Source organism: Corapipo altera, unplaced genomic scaffold, assembly GCF_003945725.1.
Source record: "Corapipo altera isolate COAL_440 unplaced genomic scaffold, ASM394572v1 54, whole genome shotgun sequence".
Taxonomy (NCBI): domain Eukaryota; kingdom Metazoa; phylum Chordata; class Aves; order Passeriformes; family Pipridae; genus Corapipo; species Corapipo altera.
Window position 1 is genome coordinate 3,495,281 of NW_020884902.1, and position 24,996 is coordinate 3,520,276.

Consider the following 24,996-nt stretch of genomic DNA (forward strand, 5'->3'; position numbering starts at 1 on the left):
CACCATGAAGAGAGAAGTGTTGGTGCAGACACAGCCTGTCTACAGGGCCTGGGCTATTGCTCTGGAGTGGCCTACTGGGCATATTAAGTAAAAAGGTGTTGCTTTTCCATTTTGTTCTGGGAGGTCTACTAATGCCAATGAGCCCAAGAATTCAGATATTTTGTGCAAGGACAGAGTTGATGTAGCAAAATGTATTACCTACATTTACTACTGACTGTCCCTTGATCCTTCTTACTTCTTTTCAGGTGTTATCCTCTCACAGAGGCATATTTTGAGAGCTTTTGTTTGGGTTTTGAAGAAAATTGGTAATTTTTGTAAACACAACAAAGGATAGTTAATTGAAAATTGCAGAAGCAGTAACTTGTACATTTGCTATTTTTAGCATGTCTTCAAATTTTCCATTAAAAACCCCCTACCAACGCCCTAGTTTTCTAATTGAAGGTCTCTTGCCCTGCTGCTATTCTCCTGCTGTGCTTAATAGTAATTGCTTGTTGAGAAAGGGCTTTTCTTTATGTAGTGCTAATTCAGCACTCTGCAGAAAGGTGGCCAAGGAGCTTATGTATGTGTAAGAACTACAGACTGGAGATATAATGTGGTTGGGCAGAAAAGGATAAGAAAATATGGAAAGTATCACAAAGGGAAGAGAAGAAGATGACAGATAAAGGAATGAGGTGGAAACAATGAGGAATGATCTCGAGATTGTGCATTTCTTTTACAAATGAGATCGCTGGTTCATGAAAGAAGGATGTGATAACTGACAGAAGGTGAGATCTGAGGCACTGAAAAAGCAGCTTATCTCAGATGTGAACAATTCATGATTATTCTTTAGAAAATTTTGCTACCTTAAGAGTCCTTTAGTAAAGAAAATCTCATTATGCTTGTAGATTTCATTTTCTGTGGGATGCATTGTAGGTTTTATGTTCAAAATATGCCAGAAAATAAACTGTTACCTGAAGTTGTTGAGTCACCTGTACTAAAGAGCAAATTGGATTTTACACTCAAATTTATAGAGAAGTAGCTTAAGTAATACTAAGGACCAAAGAATTTGTTTAAAATTTTGACACTATTAATTTGAAAAGGATATCTGGGATCTTTTGCTTACAATGGGGTGGGGATCTTTGATTGTCTTCTCAAAAGTTTCATGTTAATAAACATACATTTAGCAAATATTACATTCAAATGATCATGCAAAGGAATTTCTAGACATTCTAAAAACCTACACATAGTAAACATGTCAACCTGAATATGAATATTTGAAATTTGTGTTCAAAATGATTCCATAAATCCCCTGATTTTCTTCCCCTTCTTGTAATATATAACATACTACTGTATTGACAGTAACATTAATAAATTTTATTTGAGTTGATTGGTGTACTGATTATCAATTTATAAGTTTGGTTGCTCTATTTTCTTTATGTCACTGAGAAGTTATGTGTATTTCCAAAGTACCCTGAAGTGGAATTAAATATATAAAAAAATATTTGAAATGTAAAAAACCCCCTGCTTGGAATAAGCAAATGTCATTACATTGAATGAATAGCCAAATGTTATTAAATTGATAAACATGTTTCAACAATGTAGAAACTAGTAATCCTTGCTTATGTAGTTACCAAATTAATGGAAATCTTTGTTAAAAATGAAAAAAAACTATATGGAAATTGCCTCATTTTGTGTGGGGGAAACGTGTTACTTCCACATACAAATTTTGTAAAATTAGACAGAATAAGACTTGGTACTTGTGTATATATTTGTTTAATGTTTCTTAAACATTTGGAGAGCTTTTGTCAATTTCACTGATAAGATAATATTAAAATAAATTGGTAGTGGACTATGGTTTTGAACAAAACCAGAGAATGATGAGCAAAGTGCAGATCAGTTATATTAAAAAAATAAACCTTTGTTTCTGTTCCATACAAATTTAATGTCCTGATAATGAGTAAAGATGAACTGCATCCAGTGTTATAGGAAGACATTAATCTTTGTTTAAAATGGCATGAATTCAGCTGGCCAGCCACAGAAAATGAGCTTGGCTTTTTAGGCTGTTGCTACTTGCTGTATGTGGAGGTCACCTGCTCTGACAGAAGGGGCAGAAATATTTTCATTCAAGGTAATATATTTTTGAAAAATGATCCTCAGCAATAATTGATTTCAGAGACATACTCTAGAAGAAAACAGAGAGAAAACAATGCTTGAGATTAAGAGTTTAACATATAGATCACTTGAAATTCACATTTCAGGATTGATTTTATTTTACTGTTGACAGTTTGATTTGACTAGCTGCAGGTAACTACTGCTGGCAACACACTGAGCGAAAGTGTCCTGAAATATCTGCAGCTATTTCTGAAAATACTGGAAAGCAACAAATTTATGAATGCTCTTATTACAGATTCTGTGGTTTAAAAAAAAGTGTTTGACAGTGATAGAAGATGCTAAGTTGTGATTCATATGTGTTGATTTGCCATAGCATCTAGAAAATGCACATTGTCACCATGAATTGTAACTGACTGAGAGAACAGAAGTTATTTACCTAGATTTAGAATAGTTTTAAATTGCAAGGTCTTCACTTTTTTTGTCCTTCATCGTTCATGTAAAAGCCTTTTCCTCTAGTACATCTTGCAGATGTGATTCCAACTTCTTTAGGTTTACACAGAATAAACCTATTTACTATCTGGATTCTGGGAAAGTGGGTCACACAGCTGATGGATATGGAAGATTTCCCAAGGTTATTGGTGATTAGAATGCCGAATTCTTCATATTACCACAAGAGAGTTTAATTTACCTCAAGAACATTTTGTTGTTAATTAAAATTTTTTATGGCTGTTTAGTTTCTGGTACTCTCTGCTAATCTAATGTTTTTACCTGGCACCTTCCCAAATTGCTCTTATTCTAAATAGACTTCTAGTTAATGCTTGAATGGATTTAGCCTCTATTCATCTTCATCCATAAAGACTTAGCAAGGGTGATTTTCAATCAAAATCTTACAGCTACATTATAATGACTTTGTGATCCATCTGATCAGTATCTTTTTTGTCTTTACATAATTCTGGTGAAATATCATCAATTTCTATTTCCTCCCAAGACAAATTTCTATAGGGAAAATAAATTACCTGTATTTCTTTTACTCCTTATTCCTGTACTTCACAGTTAAAGGCTTTGTAATCCCAAGTGCTGGCAATTCATAGACTTAATTTTTCACGTTTTTCTAACGCTCAGAATTGGATGTAACACAACATTCATACAAGTTATTTTTCTGCAATCTGTATAAAAGACAGGTCTACAGTGTCTTCAGAAAATGCTTAACTTCCTTGATTTGCACATGGCTCTTTTGCTTTCAATAGCAAAGTAATTAAAATCCCACCATGATGAGAAATCTGGCTTTTATGGGGAACTTTTCTATCTCTGAAAACATTTTCTGATCTGCTTTCAATCACTGCCCTGGAGGTCTGTTGCAATTTATAAAGCGTATCACCTGACTCAATACTATTATTCTTGACAACGAGCCCAGTGGCCTGACCCATGTAAGCACCAACATTGTATTCTGGTTTTTAGAATTATAAATATTTTCCAGTATTGCCTTTCCGCTTTACCTTCTGCATTATTCCTTTTATATTTTGTATTCATACCTCTCAAATTACCAGTAGTGATTGCATTTCAGTCATGTCCTTGTTACACCAACAATGACCTAGGTGCAGAGTTGGGTTGAAGAGCAGTTCAGGGGGTAATTATCTGCAGGAAAACAATACCGATTTTTTTTCCTCCAGTATTTGATTCTGTTTTCAATCAATACATCTCTGAATTTGATTTTTAAAGATTATTCCTTGCATTATTTATTTTCAACAGTTGTACTGGTATGGATTTAAATGTGCATTCAGAAATGCCAAAATAATAGATTTCCAGATTTGCTGCTTTGAGCATTTTCAGATATTTAACTCATACTAAAGATTTAAACTTCCAGAATCAACTAAACACATTTCACAGAGCAGTCAAAGATAGCACAAGGGCAACATGTTTTGGTGTATTTTAAACCTGCATATGTTCTTGAAGTGCTTTGTCACTTGAAACATTAGCCATCTGCCAGTAAGCTCCTCTTTGTGGGGAAGATTACTGCAAAGGTTGTAGTGAAGCAGCATTAATGTCTTTGGATGACCTCAGATCTCCTTGATCCTTTTCAATCTGGTTTCAGAGTTAATATAGAGATTTCACTGGACTCATTGGCTGACCTCCTCTTGGTAATACTTAAAAGCTCTTGCAGGTTCTTTTAAATCTGACCAAGATTTTATGATAACAGGCTTTTTTTAAAATTTGTCAGTGAAACAATTAGATCCTGGAATTAGATCCTTGATCTCAGGGTTCCTGTTCTTTGCAGTTTCTGATGCTTAGTTATTATTGACAGGAGGGACCTCTGATACAGGATTCCAGTATCTGGGTTTTTTTTCCCAGTGTCTGTTTTTAAGCTCTGTCTGTTCAACACTGGTGAGCAGGTGGTCCTCACAAAGCCCATGAAGCAATTAGAGCCATGGGATAGCAAAATCCTGCCTGGAGAGGGCAGAAGGGTCTTGCCTTGCCTGTTCTTCGCCTGTACCCTGCCAGACCTGCTTTTCTTTCCTGATCAGTTGCTGAGTTATGTATGCCTAAACTGTTAAATTTCAATCTGTAGGTTACTTCTTTTCTTTCTTCCTTTCTTTTTTTTTTTTTTTAAATTCCCTGGATTTTGTTGTTGTTGTTGTTGTTTTGTTTTGTTTGTTTTTGTTAATTAGATTACTTTTTCCATGTTTTTCATTTCATAGCTCTGATCTGAGACTTATGGACATATGAAGGAAACATGACCTTTTAAGTCACTTGTCCAGGAGCTAATATTTTGAAGATGCCCTTAAAATCCTGCTGCCAACAGTGGCCAAGAACATCCTAGTTTTGTCTGGAACTCACACAGGAGTTGTGACCTTCCCATATTTTCTTAGTTACAATAATCTAAGTCTCGTTAATTGTGTGAGTAGATCCCTGTAGTATGCTCTGTGTGGGTTACTCCCCTTTGTTTAATATTCCATTCTAAGGTTAGTAGCTGTTCTACAGTGCAAGATAATCCAGGGAACTGTAAGCCTGAAAAATGATTGGTCTGTACAAATGGACCAACTACTCAGCAAAAAAAATTAAAACTGAATGGAAAGGACAGTTTGATCTTTTATTTGGAAAGGTACTATTCTGACTGGCTTTTGGGTGCGATAACCATGCATTGTGTTACTACATATATGATATGTGTGTATGTATAGACACAAACTGTAGTTAATGTACTGCAATTTGTTCTTCCCTACATCTGATTTTAAAAAACCTCCCGTGCAAGAATATCCTTTTCCTTATGTCTATTTTTTTCTCTGGTGTTGCTTTAATAAATCATTGTCTCTTATGCTAATGACAAGGTAGTTCTTATAAAAGGCATTTAAATTATTGATGCTTAAGTAAACCCACATTCTGTTTAAGAGGTTGGTATAATCATTGTATATGGTAAGAGATATAAAAAAAAGGTCAGTTTTGGCTTTTCTTTCTTCTCCAGGCTAGTCAGCTCCTGATCTTTAGAAAATCTCTTCTGCTTTTCCAGTCAGGTCCACTCAGAAGGCAGATAAGCACTATCAGTTTCAGTGAATATTTTTGCAATTCATTGCCTTAATCATATCATAGTATGATTTTACCTGAAGCATCTTTAGTGGACAAAATTAGAGTTTATTATCTGGGAGGTCTGTGTTTTCTTAATTTTCATAATTTTCACAGAATTTAAAAAAAGGAATATAGATATATCAGTGGCTTACTTTTAACAAGCTTTAGTTATTAAAATTGTATGCATACCAAAATGCTTACTCATCAAAACCACTTATCTCTTTTAGGGTTTTTAGGAACCTCTTGTGAAGACAAAATAGACCCTTGTGCATCATCTCCCTGCCAGAACAACGGGACCTGTTATGCAGACAGACTTGCCTTCTCCTGCAGTTGTAGTCCTGGATTTACAGGACCTACATGTGCTCAGCTAATTGACTTCTGTGCCCTGAATCCATGTGCACATGGCATTTGTCGCAGTGTTGGAACCAGCTACAGATGCCTCTGTAACCCTGGTTGGTACAAGCAGTTACACGCTTTGTAAATCTTCCACTATTTTTATATGTAGCTTCCATATATAGTTTTAAATTATTTACTTTTTTTTTTCTTTTTCAGTCTATAAAACACATTGAACAGATGTTTTATCTGTTTAGAGTAATGATAGGAATCTACACATTACACATTCCATTTGGAAAATCAAAAATTGCAGAGTGAGCACTGGCAATACCCACTGAGATCCATATGGCTTGGTTAATCACTACAGCTGTATTACAAAACCACAGTCTGCAGGATAAGTCTTTTTAAGGTGAGGTATCTGTGCCACTGGAATTACAAAATCTGGTGCTGATCATCAGGAAAGAAGTAGAAACAAACAAGGTGGCTGAACAAAGGCAGAGAAGGAAAAAAATTGGTTACTCCAAAGTTTAGTCTCAGCATCCATGTTTCCATAAATTGTCTCTCTTCAGAAGTTCCAGTGGTGCTGCTGAGGTGGGTACAGCAAGGTGGCTCAGCTGGGAATTGTTTGACAACTCAGCTTGGCAGTGAATGGTGTCTGGGGAGCGTTTTGCACGGCTCTAGAGTTTTTTCAATTCACTGTACCAATGTAACAGAGTATTAGGGTTACCATAGCTCCTTTATACATTTTAGAAATGATATTTAATAGCTGAAGTAGCAGTTAGAAATAATGATATCCTGTGCTACACGTCCACCTCCGCTTAAGGACTTGCAGAGTGAAACCCAATAATCTTTGTTATAATTTGAATAATTTTGGCATATTTTTTTAAGGCTGTTCCTATAAAGCTATACACTTGAAAACTGAAGAAATTAAGGGGAAAACAGATTTTCAGTGTACAAATGATTAACAAAGGAGTGATACTGGATAGTTAGTAGGTCTATATATACATAACACTGTGACACACACGTTGTTCTGCAAAGTTCCTTTCAGAGAAATACCTTCTCTCTGCTGCTCTTCCATGTCATGTGGGAAACCAGTCACAATTCTCCATCTCTGCCTTCTCAGTTACAGGATGTGCAGGTATCCTGCCAATCTCATATTTGTGTATATTTGTGAATATGGGGATTTTATAATGAAATCTACTAATGCAGCATTTTTAGAAGGTGTCAGAATTTAACTTCTGTTAAGAGCCATTCAAGGAGCCATCAAAAGTTTTTTTGGAGGTACTCACAACTGAAAGGAAGCTAGTGGAAATTCGTAGTTGGATTTGACAGATTTACAGTGAAATTACATACTTCTTTTAAAAGGAGAAAAATATGAAATTGAAATGCAGACCAAACCACAGTAGTGTTATCTTGTAATTAATTTGTTGACATCACTTGTGAATTTATACATACAAGATTATAGGAATCTCATGTAAAAGCTTTAATCATTGAAACATAATAATGTATTTAACCATGACATCAACAAGAAAAAAGGCAGTCTCTATTTTATGGACAGCATTTATTTTCAGGAAGCATCCTCAATTCTTCTGCTTGCATGCGTGCAACTTTTCAGAAACCAGAGGGTAGGTAGATTTTTATGGCAAGATAGGTCCAGATGTTTAAGTGACCTCAAATGTTTTCAGCTCAAATATTTCTGTGAATGGTGTGGGCAGTTTCCATCTCAAAAGAAGAATGGCATTATGTAGTGCATAAGTGTATTTCCTAACACGTGGTTTGTTTTATGTGTTTTGCGAACCGAAGATGATAAATCTTTCATGACAAGTATTCAGTCTTCCTTTTTTAAATGTTTAATTCCTTCGCTGTTTGTTTGCATAATACAGGAATCCTTAGAGAAAAGGACAAGGTGTTGAGATGAAGGGCAATAAGCCTAATCATATTTAAATAGAGCCAGCATATCCTGTCTTATCAAAAGTATAAACTGGAATTCATACCATATAACTGGTTCCATGTCTGACAAAGTGTCATTTTGATTGAAGGTATTTGAAATTGCCAAGTGCTCTTTTCCTACATTCCTTTTTAGGAATGAGTATTTAATAGTTTAATATTTACTCCTTCATTTTGGATATTATTCTCCTCAATAAACCTCCCTGAAGGACTAAACAGCATAGGGAATGAACAGGGAAAAAAACTTGAAGTTAGGAAAAAAAAAATCCAGAAATACAGGAAAAAAGTACTCAGCGGGTAGGACTGTGAGAGATATTTGGTAGCATCAGTCTATTCCTTGTTTGGCTGGTGAGTATTTTGTTAACTTGTTTGGATTCATAACAGAAAACTACTGTTTTCTAGCTATGGAATGTTTCAAACCATTGGGGTGTGGCCAAGAAACATCCCAACAGATGGTGGAAAAACAAATGAGTTGAGAGGCTGCCTAATGTTGGACAACAAGGAAAGTGATCAAAATGTATCAATATATCTTGGTCTTTAAACAGTTTTTAATATATGGCTGAAACCACAGATGACTGTAAAAACCAGACTGATGATGAGCATTTTTAAGATTCCTGGTTCTGTGTATGGTCTGGGAAGTTCTGAAAAGAATTGTCAGGATTCAAATGCTTTAAATTGTAAAAATCAAAACACAGGAAGAGATGCTCTACCTGTATAAGTGATGGGAAGATAAGTAAACAGAAACCTGAATTTCTGAAATAGTGTAAAAAAAATTTTTTTCTTTTAAATGTCTGTTCTCAAAAGGGAGCCAATTTCTGTAGCACTGGGAGCTGTCCAGCACAGGTGCCCCTTCCACAGTCATCCATGGTAGGAAAAACTAGACATTTCTCTTTCTAAGTAAACCTGGGAAGTTTTAATGTTCTTTAGTACATTCTTTGCTTGTGGTTCAAACAACAAAAAGCTAATTAAATATTCTTGGACAAATAAAAACTTTTTTTCTTAACTTTTTCACCTAAACCTGATTAGAAGTTGGTGGTTAGGTTTGTTCAAATTAATTCTGTGTGTCTCAGGACTTAGAAATAGTCCTAGACCTCCTATGTTATGGAAACTTATTTAAATAATATTTGTGCATTTAAAAGTTAGCCAGATGAGAAGCCATAGAGGTTGCATTCAGCTCTTATTTAGTTGAACTCTTTTGTGTTGCTCCATGTTTGAAGTTCAAAAAAAGATTTCTTTTTTTCCAAACATTTTATAGGCTGCTGTAAACTTCACTTTTAAAACTAGCATTACTTGCTTCATGTAGAGGTGAACCTAAAGACCAAATTATGTGAGCTTGTCATTAATCTATCAATTTAAAAACTTGGGTAGCTTATTTCAGAAGATCATTAAAAAACTGCACGTTAGTGGTAGCAAGATAGAAATGGACAGGATCATTTGTTTCCTTCTTTTATGCCTTTTCATTGTTATGAACATACTGTTACGGACTTTTTTTAAGTCATAGCAGTAGAATTTGAACCAATTATGTTCAGGGATTTTCCCCATGAGTTAAAGGGATAGTAGATAATTGGGAGTCTATTCTGTGTAGATCATCATTTAGGAGACACACTTTCCTGGTAGTTTGCATAATTATTGTGTGTAAGGCAGATAAGAGCAATTAAATTTGAGGATTCTTAGGTTGCAATTACTAAAAAAAACCCCTTAAAGTAATGACTACAGATCATGGCCTACCACATTTTTGGTATCTCTATCGCAAAACAGTTCACTAGAGTGGATGAGTTAAGTCTCTGCTATATTAAGAAGCTGGATTCTATCTACAATTTTGCCTGAAGAGACTTTGACAGTCTCTGTCACATTACTTGTAAAGCAGATTAATGAAATTTGTGTGCAGTTTAGTAGCATTATCAAAGGTTAATAATAAAGATATTGCCACACATCAGCAGGAAAGAAATGGTCTCTGCCTCCTGACCACAAGGCAGAGCCACAAAGGCTTGCAGGCTCTCAGCATCAGTGTGCCGGCTCCTAGACCACTGGCTTCTTTGAACAGGAGTGTTTCAGACATGTCCCTTAATTCCTATACATTATTTTTTAAAATATATATATATACACATACATATATACATATATATATATATATAAGTTTATTAACTGACACTTTTAGAACTCTCTTCTATGTTGGTTATCTGGTACATCTGAAACATATGGCTCTAAAAACTTTAGAACCTGCCACTTATATTTTTGTGTTCAGCTCTAGGATGTCGTGTTCTTTTTTTTTCTTTTTCCCTTTGTTCTTTTTTTTTTTTAAGGTATTTTACAGAGCATATAATTTCCTGTTAGAGAAGCAAAGTTTTGCTTATGTCTGTGACCTGAATGTAATCCTTCCTTTATGCACTGTTTCTACTAGCAGGCACAGTGTCAGTTGGATTTTCATCTGTGTTACTTCTGCCTCAAAAATTAAATAAGAGAGGACTTTTAAACAGTTCTCATTATCCCAAGGTCTTTGCGAGTCTCCTTGCTTGGTAGGCAGTTTGGTTTCCATGTTTTTTGGGCCAGGGTACAGATCTGAAGAATGATAAATGATAGTAGTTATCATTGCATAGTTGCACAATTTGCAGAACATTCACAATCAGGAATTTACTACTAATTATTTTTTGTGTGTTGGTTTTCATTGAGGGCGTCATTAAAAATAATCTCTATCATCTACTAGCTTGTACAGGAAAGTTAATTTGTATAACATAACTTGGAGAAAAATCTAATACTTTTTAATGTCCCTATTTCCTGAATGGGAGAAAGAAGTGTAAGTTATTTCAAAGTTGAACATACTGGTTTTTCAAATGTCTGCTGAGGGGCTCTGTGGAACTCCCAAGCCTATTCAACTATGTCTACTTTGTATTGTGTGTATGATTTTTCAATTGCACATGAAACTTTACCTTTAAATCTTTAATTATATGCTCCCACGCCCCAGTTATAAATATTCATCATCCGACCCTTTACAGGTGACAAAGAAATACTCAGTGTTTGAACATTAGATTTGTGTCATGTGTTTTCATGCTTACCTCATGTTAAAGAACTAATTCAGATAAAAATTCTTGTCCTCATTAGTTTGATTTCTCATATAGTGCCAGTTTTGTGAGACCAGTGAGACCCCATTGTATCTGTTCGTAGAACATTTATTTAGTCCCTGGATCTCAAAGCAGTTTCCTCCCCTCTTAAACCTTTTATCTTAAACCTTTTTTTTCTTTATACTCAATTAATTTAATACAGCTGCTGTTATAAATTTAAAATGCAAATATTTAATACAGTATTTTTAACTTTGACTGGTCCAAGGTGGAGAAATCTATCTAGAAGTTGCGTAACTTAATATTGGAGCAAAGTTTTGCATTTGGGTTTCTTAAAGACATAGGGGTATAGATTTTAATACTGCAAAGCATATGTACAGACATTAACACCTGCCCTCTACTTTATATATATATGTGTACATATATAGTGGCATATATAGAACATTTGAAAAAAGAAAAGAGGAGTTTCAGAAAAAATTCTACAAGGTGTGAAGAATGGTGGTAACTTCAGAAGTGGTACCATGAAGTATGTTTCCCTTGATTTTCTGCTCATGCAACTTCATAGGTGGTTCTGGGAGCATTGGTTTGTCTTAGTGCCTTTGCAGAGGCCAGTGCAACATTTGTCTGTAGCAGTAGCAATTTTTTTTTCTCTCTCTTTTCCCTTCCCACATTTTGGAACTGGGGCAGGGTATGCAAGCTCCAGCAGAAGTGACTTTAGGTTAATTCCAGTTCCTGACTGTCTTCCCAACCGAGCCCTTTATTGCTTCTGTTTCCTCATCTTTTTTCCACTTCTACATTAAGACAACCTTCCATGCAATCTGGCCATGGCTGGTGAGCATGCCTTCCTACCTTCCTGCCATCTGGAGCAGTCTTCTGTCTTTCTCTTATTTAATTGTTATATAAGCTCAAACTTACATTGAACACATTTCTTGACTATATAGCATTCTCCTTGACTATATAACTCTGTTAGTGAACAGCCATATATGTGGACTGATGCTGTTCCCCACAAAATAGAGCTCTCTCATATTGTACCTCATTAGGCCTTCCCATAAAGATGGGATTTTATGTTCTGCTTCCTTGATTTGGTGAAGTGTTAGGTGTAGGAATCACAGTTGAAGAGCTGGTGTCTAAAAAGGCTCAAATGCTTTCAGCTTTGTTCTTTATTGATTTATAAAAGCAGAGTAAGCCTCTCTTTTTTTAACCTGGTAGTGCAGATATTCTCAAGAGGTTCCTCTGCTGTATCTTTTGCTGTCAACTGTTCTCAAAGCTTTTGACAAAGCCCATGGCTTCTCCTCATCATCCTGCATGACACAGATTGCATGCTTCCTTTCCCATTTTCTCCTGCAGTTTTTAACAACCATGTGCAAAGACAGTGCAGTTCAGCATGTAGGGCTCTGAAGGCCATGCCAGACAGCATCAGGAAAATAACCCATCCTCTTCAAGGCAGCCTCCCTGTTGCTTAAGAAAGAGGAAGAAGAACTTGGGAATCGAGAAGAGGGTGGCAGCAGATCTGTTTCTGCCTTTGTAAAGACCAGTAGCAGAGGAACTGTCACACAGAGGGAAAAGAGGTAACGTAGGGACATCTTTATTTTAGGTTTTTTTCTAGGTTCCCTGTCCATTCCTGAGCCTCTGAAGAGAGCAAATCAGAGTGGGACCTTCATTGTTGAGTTCTGATTGAGTTCATGAAGAGTATGTTATTGAAGGCTTTTCCAATTTCAAGTGACCTGGAAAAAAGAAGTTGCCCTTTTTGAAGCTGCATTGCCTAATGTATTTTTTTTCCCAGTTCAGGACACAGTACCTGGAGAAGTGTTGTTAATGTACAAATTGTTTCTTTCTTTCTGAATATGTCCACAGAAATGTTACACACCACAAAAAAGCTGTGTTTGGCATTGGCTGTGAATTTAAAAGCAACAGAATTGTAACGTTTTTAGAAAGAGAGGAAGCAACTCCACTAGAATTCTTTATTCTGAAGTTATTTAAGAAAAATTCCCCTGTTTCAATCTAAATTCTTTGAAGAAATTTTTTTTGTAGTCTTTTTGAAGATATATATCTGAATTCAGTATACTACATGATTTATATATCAGTATAATTTAAAAGCAGGAATACAACGAGAAATGCTCATTAAGAGTTATATGGTGCCTCTTAGCTCCATGAGGAGAAGCAAACCTCTCCCTCGGGTGCCTGTTCCCACAGCAGAACTTTCTCCATCACAGCAGCTCCAGCAGAAGGAAGCTGCTGGCACCGGGGTGAGGACGATGAGGGTGAAATGGTGTGTGGGCGACACCTGCCCTCTCGTGGAGAGAGAAAACATCTTTCCCTCGCTGTGTGCAGTATCTGGCAGTGTGGGCTGCCTGCAGCCCGAGGAGGTGATACCATAATTCGTATTGACTTTGGAAACCAGGCAAGTATTCAGTCACAAATTCCCTTCGTTCCCTTTGAAAGGTGAGAAGTGGAAAACGTTTTTTTCTGAAAATGTCGAATTACATCGGTGTTGAATACTGGGAATTCCCATCTGTTTTTCTTTTAAGTTTGCTGATTTTGGTGGTTTGTATGTTGTCTACAGATCTTACCACATAAGGATATTTCATAGAACCATGAGCTAGATAAACTTCATCGTAGGCTAGTAAGAAACCCCATAATGTTTAGCATAATTAATTCTGTATTGCCTGGCTAATGGCTTTGGCAAAAGTGGTTCTGAAATGTTTCTTAATAAGCTACTGGTCCAATTAACTATTTCGTATGAAAAGACAATTTGCAGAATGAAATGGATGATCCTGTATATAAAATCTTGAGTAGTACTAAGGTATCTTCCTAAAATTTTGTTTTGAATTATCCATAATAGGAAGGGAGAGGGGGAATGCAAGTACTGCCTGGAGGTGGCATTTGTCCTATTTTGTATGATTCTCTGAGAATTTTGGGGGAAATGTAGACCAGGAGAGCAAATACAGATTATCACTTACTAAAATGAGAATTTGCCCCTCTCCTTGGTTCTTCATGAAAGATTCCCTCCTTTCATATCTCTGAGTTTTGCTACTAACTAGAGATTATCTGAAGAACTAAAATCACACTGCAGAATCTTACACTCACTTTATATTTTAGGCCTTTTCCCTGGCATCTTTATTCATGCCCTCTGTGTATTTTTTCATTGTATGTTCACTCATCTCTTGCTTTTACAGCTATATGTAATGAGCAAATCAAGATTTTTAAAAGTGTATGAGCACTGTTCCAGTGCAGAGTATTGTATCATAGACTATAAGTACATATTCTTGGTATTATGATGTGATCATTAAGGTTGAGGGGAATATCAGCTCTGATGAGTTAAGAAGGTTAGATATTTAACTGATTTAAACCAAATTAATCCGTGGTATGGGTGGGAAGAGTGTTCTTATGCACTGTTAACCTACCATGACGTATCTTCTCTGTATGACTGTTCTTCGTGAAACAGCTTTTAATATGAAGGCATATTTGAAACTACCTTTTGAAATGTGTAATACAGACCTTTATTAGAATGAAATTTCTAGAACATTGAGAAAAGCTGACAGATAGAGGCCAGCCATCATTTAAAACAAATAAAAAAATTCCCAGTCTATATTGTTTTTAGTATCAGGCAAATATTATAAAATAATAGCCCAAGAGGAAAAAGGGTGTGCAGTAACCATCACATACAAAGTGTCTGACATTACTCTGTGGACAACAGTATTGACTGCAATTTCGATCCTCACCTTTTCAATGGATGTTTTTTTGTTAGTGTATTAAATGCCTATAAATTTAGACATTATTTCCGCTATTGGAAAGTCCCTTACCTTAAGAAAGAATAAAAAATATTAAAAAAAAAAGAAGGAAAAAAGAAAGAAAGAAAAGTAATAAGAAATAAGAGAGGAAACTTTTCCTTACAAAAATAAAACCTGGATCTATGGAAGAAGAATTAAAAAAGCTTCTTGGTATCAAAAATAGTAGTTTTCAAAATGACCTTCAAAATCACAAAAATGATTCTTCATATTTAATACCAAGAAACAAATAGTATCAGGCAAACATATTTTAGCATTACAGTTAGTTTATTTACTTTGTTACACTGCACTAATTAATGCTGTTACTTAATATGAGTAGGTACTACTTTGACCCTGATGCACTATGTCTAGAAAGTAATGTCAACTTCTGTTGAAACTAATGATTGCATGGCACACTAAGTATGTATGGCACACTAAAAAAATGCTGTTTCAAGTGGATTAACTCCTTTTTCTTACCTCATGATACAAATGACTCAGTAGCTGTTAACAGGTGTCTTTTCTCTGCCTCTGCTTTCTGTGTCTGCCTAATCAGGCTGTAATACCTGCCTATGGTTTGGGAACTCTGTAAAAATGGAAATACCTTAATGCTTCAACAGGTTTTTGACATTGTACAGCTTTGAAGTTAAACCATATTATCATTCTAACAACTGTTATACAATTATATCACCTCTTTGATGAAAAGTGGCTGTGATACAAGGTAGCAAGGGAGCTGGTTGATACGTCAGTATTCCTGTATTCCTTTTTACAATCAGAGTGCGGATATTCATGTTGCTGCTAGTGGCTTCTGCCACCAGCCTCCATCCTTGCAGCCTCACTGTGGTTTGTCACAGGGGCTGGGGTTTCTCTCAGAACATTGTGCTTCCAATGTTTTTTTGGTAATTTTCACCCGGGGAGCAGATTCCTTTAAAATCAGCATCTTAACATATATCTGTCTGTGCAGTATATTTAAATTAGCAAGCATCTGCCCGGAGTCTGTAGTCACCTAATTGTAGATTTCTACTGGGAAGTTTTTCATGGCTTGTTTTATTTCCCCTTCATGGGATTTAGGTTACCATGGCCTTTACTGTGAAGAGGAATATAATGAATGCCTTTCTGCACCTTGCCAGAACGGAGCCACCTGCAGAGACCTCGCCAACCACTACGAGTGCGTGTGCCTTGCTGAGTATGAAGGTAGGATGGGTTTGTCTCTTGCCTTTTCAACTGTTCTCTGTATTTTTTTTATGGTAAGTTCTGTTACAAACAAGCATATATGACATCCTTCACTCGGCAGAAATAGATCCTTCATGTAAAATTAATGAAAACAAACGACAGGATAGATTCTGATCCCATAGTCTTTATTCAAATGAATAGTTTAGATTTATCTCATCTGTGAGAATGCATGTCCTTGCCTGAGACTAATGGCTTCTCTCTGTTCTTAATAGGTGTAGCTTTTTTCTGTTGTTTTTAAGATATGTTAGAAAGTGATGAATTTTTAAAAGAAAACATAACTGTCAAATAGACTTTTTCATCAGTTATTTTTAGGGGCTTTCACATGGAGAGCTTTCCAAATTATTTTTTAATTAATTTTCTCCAGTTAACTGAGCTAAAAAGAAAATAATAATAAAAGATTAGTATTTAAAATAGGTGAGCACAAAGATGTAGAAATGAAAGTTTTATCTTGATTGTTCATTTAAAAGACTGTAAAGCCCAGAGAGAGAAGTAGGTCTGTGATTGATTTCCCATGTTAACTGCAGCTAGTCTTAGATATGTTCAAATGGAATTGGTCTTTGGCATTTCCTAAGTAATTTCTAAAATAGATGAGAAGAATACATGTTTGGCTCTACAAAATCTTTCATCTCGCAGTATATTTCAGCTGTAAACAGATTAACACATATCAGTGGTCTGTGACATCCCTCTGTGGAGGGCTGAAATGATACTTTTTTGGTGTATTCTGTTTTGAATCATGTTGTGAGAACATTTCTAATGTAATTTTATATGATATTAGTATTTAAAAAATACATATATTTTACATAGAATGACTATAAGGAACATTGCTCTAGCATTTTCTCATTAAGCGTATCCATCCTTAGCTGTGTGGATAAGTAATGCTCACTTAACAGCTGCTTGAGGCTAAATATGTGTTTCATGCTGGTGATTGCACTGCTCTTTGACAATAGATGCAGAATTCATCATTTTAGAGGCTTAGTGAGGAAATGACCATCAGCTTTTCATGACAGTTTAAACAGCATTTAACCACAATGTTATGACTTCATCTTTTGTTCTCATCCAACCTGTCCATGCAGCTGAAATCACGGTGTGCACAGCACATTATGCTTTAAATGAGAGCAGGGAGCCTGCTCCTGTGAGCACTTTTTGCTGATTACTGAGCTTTCATCATTCCAGTGCTTCAGGTGTTCAGTGACACTGATGAACAGAGCTGAGGTCCCCAGCTCAGGATGCTCTGTGGGTCATCAGAGGCCTCCATTTTAGCACCACAAACCCAGACATCCCCACCTGCAGTTCCCCCTTCTGCCTCCATCCCCCCTGGCTGGCAGATAAACAAGAGCTGCCATGCAGGTCTGAAGTTTGTGCCAGCAGGTACCTGTGGGCTGTTGGCTCTGCTGGCTCCTTCCTGCAGCTGCAGGATGCTCAACTGGAGTTGCTCTGCCTTTTTGCTACTAACACTGCAAATGTTAACAAAATTATTTTGGCAGGTCTGTAGTGAGCAAGTATGTATGTATCTATATATCTATATATTTAAAATAAGTTGCTTTTCTGTATGTTTTTCATTTTCACAATTAACTTGAGGTGATTGGTTTCATGGTTTTATTTGTTTTATGTAACTCACATAAGCTCGCATTGCTGTACATAATTGCAATCTTGAACACTAGAGAACTAATTTAATTCCTTTCAGTCATTCACTCAGACTCTCCGAATTCAAAGTTGCAAACTTCTTGTGCAACACTTTTGGTATTCATGAAGGAGATTGGGAAGGAGTAACACAGGATCAGCTGCACATCCACTTTACATATGTATCTGTCTAACCCCTTCTAGCCCTCCACCATTGTAGGTTCTGTAATCTCCACAAGCAACATAATCATTCATTATCTGATTATTAGAAACATTCCCCTGATGCCAAAGCAGTTTTTATGCAAAATAAATAATATGAGTTTATGCTTCTATTGACCATCATGGAATCACAGAATCACGGAAGGTTTTGGGTTGTGCATCTTTACAGTTTGCAGGACATTAAGGATTTAGAAACATGAATCACTTTATAAAGTGAAAAATGTGTGTGTAATTTTTAAGCATTATCACACAGAAGCATTCAAAATCCAGTCCTGCTCTCCAGTTTGTTGAAATTCTTTTAAGAATTATAAGAATGGGAAAACTTGGGGATAACTTAGGATTTTAGCTAAGTAGTCACTTTGTGGTCACTTTGGATTCATTCCCAAGCAAAGAATGGCAATAGGAATTATATTTAGACTTAAAACCTAAATTAATGGATAAATTTAAGCAGATACTTTAAGTAAAAGTTAATTTCACAGTAGTAGATACATTATAAACGAAGTCTCACTAATCATTCATTTTTCACATGGATATGTTTCAGTGCCATCTATGCACAGATTAGATCATTCATGTATTGATTTTTCTAGTTTTATCTGAACAGTAGATCCCAAGAAATTGATGCATGTAGCAGTGGCAGTTAGAGTCCCTCTGCCTATCCCCAGGTGGGAATCTGCTGAGTTTTGTGTTCTGTATGCCAGATGCAGCTTGCAGTGTCTTCTGCAAGGCAAAGCTGCTGAATTCACATAGCCTACACTGAGCATGAAAGAATGAAGAAAGTGGCATGAAGTAGAGCCACCCAATTATGCACTTTTAACCATCCATTTGAATAAATTAATTCCTCATTTTCCTGCAAAAGTTAATGAGGCATCAGAATGCTGGTGTGTTTTATTACATAAGTTATTACATAAAATTCTTACTCAAGACAATTATTGTTTACATTTTATTGAAGAATATTAGGTAATTAGGTGATCAGATTATGCTTTATTATATCATTGGTTTTTCATAGACAGCCAGTAGTTCTTAGCAGAAATTGCCCTACCTCTCCTAGCCCAAAGCCTCTGTGTGGGAAGAGCAAAGAGGAGGCATGTGTGTAAAAAGTTTAGCCAGCATAAAATACATGGCTTTAGTCTTATGACATAGGACAGGTTTGGAGACTGCGCATTCATCCAGGTGAAATCAAGTTATTGCATGTACTGATTTCATGCTGTCATGGTAATGGCAATTACTGATTTGTCCTTTTCAGGAAGGCACTGTGAATTATACAAAGACCCTTGTATTAACATCAACTGTCAGAATGGTGGCACTTGTGACAGCGAAGGTCTAAATGCTACCTGTGTTTGTGCACCTGGATATGCAGGCAAGTGATTTGTATGTTACACAGAACATCAGGCTGTCAGTGTTCACCATGTCCAAAAGAAGACAAATACCAAGTCAGACTGGGTCTCTTCAAGAAACACATTAATTTGGACTTTGCTGAATTGTAGTCAGTCTAGTGAGAATGGAAGATTCTTGGTATTACTTACAGCTGCTTTGAACTTTGTAGCAAATAAAGCCTATTACTAAAGAGACTTTATTAAGCTGACAGCTATTTAATGTGCCTTATGACCTTACTACTTGACACTAGATTGCATTTTAAAAATATCATTTTGAAGACTTCCAGGTAAGCCAGTATACTAATTGGACACTGTTGAAACTGAAAAATGTTTTAAAATTGACCTTAGTTACTTTGTACTCAAGAAACAACTTATTCCATTACCTTAATATGCAATTGCTAAAAGCCCTAAAGTGCTTTTTATGAATCAATTTACACTTTCAGAGTCCTGGTAAGAAGCCCATTTAATCCTTTGGCCTTGTGTTTAGACTGACATGACTGGTGTAATCCAAATATCTGCTGCTAAGATAATTTACAACCTGATGCTGTGTCAGTCATGTAAGGTAATATCTAATGTGATAGTAATAGATAAACCCATTCATAACTCTTTTATAGATCAAATTGTGCTTTTTGATCTGTGCTAATTAAAGGGCATTCTTTGGAAAAGAATTAGCTTCCTATTGTACAATGTCTGTTTCTCAGAGGCACTGATTATCTATATTATTGTGTAGCATGTCAGAATATACGTGTTCAACTGTTATATTACATTTTCTTGGGATGGCAAATATATTTAGAGAAATGAGATACAGAGTCTGGGTGAGGTTAGTCAAATGCCTTAATCCTCAGACTTTGTTTTCACCTGACAGAATGAAGATACTTCCTTCTTGGAACACTTTGATGTTCTGAGAATAAGGATTCTACTGCACTATGAGGTGTTTTGCAGCAAGAGAGAAATTACACGGCTGACAATGTACTTGCTGTGTCAGGTACCAGCCATATAGAACTGTGGCTTTTGTTGGTTTTTTTTCCTCTGAAGGTGAAGAATGTGAGATCGATGTAAACGACTGTGACAGCAGCCCCTGTCACCACGGGGGAACGTGCATGGATCAGCCTGGTGGCTACACCTGCCATTGTCCTCATGGATGGGTCGGTGCAAACTGTGAAATACGTAAGTTTTGTAGTTCTCTGAAAATGTCTAAAAATGATATATTACGTTAAAGAAATGTATACTTTTCTCTTTCTATCCGCACAAATACTCTGAATCATGTGCAAATTATGAAAGTCATGTTAAATTCATTTTATTTTAGGCCATAACATTTCAGAAGGGGCTATGAAAGTTAAAAAGTTCCGTTTCTGGGCATCCTATTTTGAGATGTGCTGGACTAGATTGTCAGAGATGCTGGCTCACAGCTGGGCACTAAGCAGTTTGTCTTTTAGTTGTGCTTGTGCTTCAGAGCTTACTTTCATACTTTGGATAAAATGTACTTCCATAGCCCTGTAAGCATGGCCCTAACATATTTGTTTTGACTTCTGAGCACCTGTAGTTTTAGTGGTGTTTCAGCAAAACAACTTTGAACTTGCTTACCTAAGGAAACTAGTTCTGTGTAATTGTGCTGTGACTTGTCTGTGCATGCACTTACCAATTCTTTCAGGAATAACTCTTCCATCCATAGGCCAGTTTCCAGCAAATTTGTTAGAAAGAAGCATTTAGTAAGCCTTAGAGAGGTTCCACTGGTGGGCCTAGGGAAGGAACAGCTTCAGTGTGGTCTTGCTTCTTAGTTTAGAGAGAAGCTTCACTGTAAGTGCACCATTATGGAGCAGTGGAGAGTCCATGAGAGGCAGAAAGAATGAAGCCCAACTGTGGAAGAGTTAAAATGGAAATTAGGCTTCATTAGTTGTGCTGCTCACAGAGCTGCTTCGTATTTCCCTAATGTCTTGTTCCTGGGATAGAGATGTTGTCTTTACTAGGGAATTCAGCTGTGTATTTAACTGCTTGAATGCTTCAGGCACTGTGATCATAGATCCCTTTGAGTCATTATACAGATATACAAGTTTGTTAGCACAGTTAAAGGTGCAGGAATAGGTGATAGATTAATAAAATAAACACAAAGGCCGGAATAAAAAATGTTTTCTATATCTCATTTACGTGAGAAGCATATGAAGCTTTTATTTTTTACTTTCCTTTACTTAAACATATCGACTGCTTTTAAAAATTGATTCAGTTCTTGATGTTAGCCCTTACTTCAAACCAGTAAATTCAGTTCCAGTGCTTTCTGTTGCAAGCAAAGACTGCAGAAGACCATTCCTAGCTAGCCCAGAGGTGGTGGCAGCACTACCTTTTTGTTGTCTTTGTGAATGGCACCCACACTTCCCTGTGTATGGAGCCAGTGGGATATGGGGAGCACAGTGCTGTGTGCTATCTGTGTGCCATGTTACTGAGGCTAAAAGGTGCTCAGATAAGCTTTTACTCACGAGGCTGTTGTTAGTGACATCTGAAATGTTCATGTCCAAGCTGATCAGCAAGGCCATATAATTCTGCCAGCCTTAGCTAATAAGTAGTGGACTGACAGACAGATGAGTTTTTCTTGGAGAAAGCAATATTTATCCTGGAAACACACTTCCTAGAGTACCTTCATGTACTACCAATTACACTTCTGTTATGTTATGGAATGCCAAAGGGATACAAAGGCTCGCCTGCTCTCTGAGCCCTGCAGACATGCTCTTCATGTTCAGTGGTGCACGTCCTGGAGTCTTCTGGCTGTCATGCTCTGATCACGAAGAGTTTGGCTGTTTGCACCACAGAGACATAGTGATGTGCATATAAACACATAGAAAAATGAGAGAAGCAAAATAGAGGGTGGAAGGAGCCTTTTCTACTGTCCAGCTACTCAAATAATTCTGCTTCCCCCTCTTAATGATGCACGTTCTTTTATCTTTTGACTATGACAGGAAGCAGGAAACATCTGAGTGTTAACTGGCATTAATAACACTGCAAGGCTGATTCTGAACAAGAAATGTTAGAACTTTTTTTTCCACCTCAATGTGGAGAGAATAAATCATATGGTATTGTTCATGGCAATTGTACCCAGTTGAAGAAGTTGAAATTACTGTGTTTTTATTCAACAAATGATGATAGTTAATAGAGTGCATGTATATAATAATAATAATAGAGGAGGTATAAAAATGCAGTGTAAAAAATTCTGATTTGGATTGATCTTAAAGGAATGAAAACAGGAAAAAAAAATCTTTTTATAGCCACAAAAAGATACATTTTGAAGACCAACTAAGTTTAAAATTTGGGGGTTACCAATGTTTTTTTCAATAAGCCTCACATCAGCAAATTTCTGGTGTTCTGCTATAAAGTTACTTTGCCTTAGCATCAAAGTAAAATGCTGTGTTGTTATGGGACACCATGTTGCCTCACAAGAGGCAGGTGTAAATATGGACACACAGCCTCTCTAACCAATGCAGTGGCTTACATGCAAAGCTGTGGAAGCTTTCCTAAAGAACTTGGATTTTAACAGATATATAAAGGATTATGCAAACAGAGAGGGATTGAGTTTTGAAGAAATCACTTTGCAGAAAGAATTTAAAAGAATCTCGATCTGCAGATTTTTTTTCCTGCAGATCTATGTAGCCATGGGAAGATCTTTGTACTCACTATCTTTCCCTGAGCTATGAATTGATGGGAACCCAATTGTAATCATATATAGAAAGGCCATATCCAGCTCTTTTATGAACAGGTGCAGAACTTCTGATCTCACTGGGGGAGACAATAGAGCAGTGCATTTCTCTGAGCTCTAAAGTGTGATTTTTTTAGTAAATCTGCTTCTGTTCATCTTTCTAGTTCTTCTTGTCATATTTATTATATTGTGGTGGAAATTAAATTTAAACACTGTGTACTGACTTCCTCTGTATTGAACCATCCCTCTGATACCTAGAAAAAGACCTGAAGCCAAGCTTCAGGCTTCTCAAGAGGGGAAAAAACTGGTGTTTGGGAGTTGTTTACCTACATAGATCCCATTTTATCTTTTGTGATTCTCTATTACTAGCCATGAAGGAGGCTGTTGGTACTTAGTCTTTTGTTTTAGAACCACCCTATTTACTATTATTAATAGTTCCACATTTTTTCACCAGCTGGTTTAGCTGCCTGAAGTGACTATCCTAACAGGATTTCAGGGTTATCTTCTTGTCAAACTGCTCTCCTGAATTTTCAAGTGTTGTATATACAACAAACTAGACATGTTTGCCTGGATGAACTGTGATATCTGTGATATCATCTTATGGTCCTTCCCAATGTTAGCAATTCCAATTAAATAGAATTAAATTAGTCTTAATTATAAAGAGGATATTCTTCCTTTCACAACAAAATGCATTTGCCTAAAAAGTTAATGAAGCATTCACTATAAAAATGCTTACAAATGTCTCATATGAATTCTCTAATTCCTGCTGGTTATTCATTTATATCATTACCTTTGCCACTTTTGTAATTATTAATGTAATTGCTGAGGTATGCCAAACCATGTGGTTACTTGAAAACTAACATTATGAAGAATTTCTAGTGCAGACCATGTGGTGTGCATTGAAATCTAATTCTTAATTTTATGAACATTACTATAACAATTGTGATTTTGAGCTGTCATATTTTCTTTCTAATATTTTCTAATATACTTTTAATCTTTGTATTTTGATCTGGTGAGGAAAAAAGGAAGAAATTTCTCTCATCTTTGTCATCCAGAGATGGAAGACATGGAATCTTAATCAAAACTATTTTGCCATATATCTGCACACATTAGATCTGAATTTGGCCTAGTCTGACAACCTGACAGAAGCCACTGGGTGTGAGAAATGTACTGCAGAACAGAAATAGAAACCCTTCCCAAACTGCACAGAGCACAGCTGTATTCTCTCCCTCATATCCTGACTGGGCAAACTGCAGCAACAGCATTTTAGAAGCATTTAATCACTGAATGATTCAGGCTGGTCAAAACTTTACTGATCTCTGAAGAAGATAACACAAACAAGCAGCCAGTCCTGTAAGCTCAGCTCACATTTATGGACAAAAAGCCTAAGCAACCCAAGCTGAGAGGTGCTCTGGGACAACCTTTACTATTGTGACAAAGAGCAACCATTTCTCCAGACTCTGCCCAAGTGAATACCACTTGGGTATGTTACAGCTTCAGACTTTCTCACCACCTTCCTCTAAAATGGATTTATTTTTCTGTCTGTATACATTCCCCTGTATTTCCACCATAGATGGAGATTTTATCCATGGATACCACTAAACTGGTAATTTCAACTCAGGTGCTTGAATCAATTATCTGCCATCATCAACATCCTTGAGAGGTGGCTTCTGAGAATATCTTAACTGTCCCAAAGCATATGCTTGGTAGCCCTGTTCCCAGAGTGTTTGTGATTAAGTATAGGCAGTTTCTAAACCAGAGCAAAGCAGAAGTACATTTGAAAAAGGAACAGTCACCCCCTAGAAATAACTTTTGCAGAGTGTCAGATTTCTGTAGTCGGTGTGATTCAATTCTGTTCCTGGTTTGAAATAATTCATGAGTCCATAGGCTTAAAAGACTGCCGAAAACAAACCCTAGAGGGAAGAACAGGTTAATTAGAAATACATTGACCCATGCTAGAGAAAAACAGGTCTAAGGACATAAGCAATTGATAGAAAATCTGTTTGGCATTGATAGGCAATAGTTTGAGGATCAAGAATATTTATAAAAATCTGGAATACATAAATACAAGAAGCCTCTTCCACAGTGGCTTTACTTTAAGGTCTGCTTTGAGACTCTCA

At 36.4% G+C, this 24,996-nt stretch overlaps 1 protein-coding gene across 1 annotated transcript in view; it reads left to right on the top strand.

Annotated features, from left to right (window-relative positions):
• DNER (delta/notch like EGF repeat containing) overlaps window positions 1-24,996 on the top strand; it is a 119,235-nt gene that overhangs the window by 86,244 nt on the left and 7,995 nt on the right. The window contains exons 8-11 of the mRNA XM_027650655.1: window positions 5,877-6,101; window positions 15,821-15,943; window positions 19,065-19,178; window positions 20,230-20,361. Coding sequence (XP_027506456.1) covers window positions 5,877-6,101; window positions 15,821-15,943; window positions 19,065-19,178; window positions 20,230-20,361 — 594 coding nt within the window. The remainder of the gene's footprint in view (window positions 1-5,876; window positions 6,102-15,820; window positions 15,944-19,064; window positions 19,179-20,229; window positions 20,362-24,996) is intronic.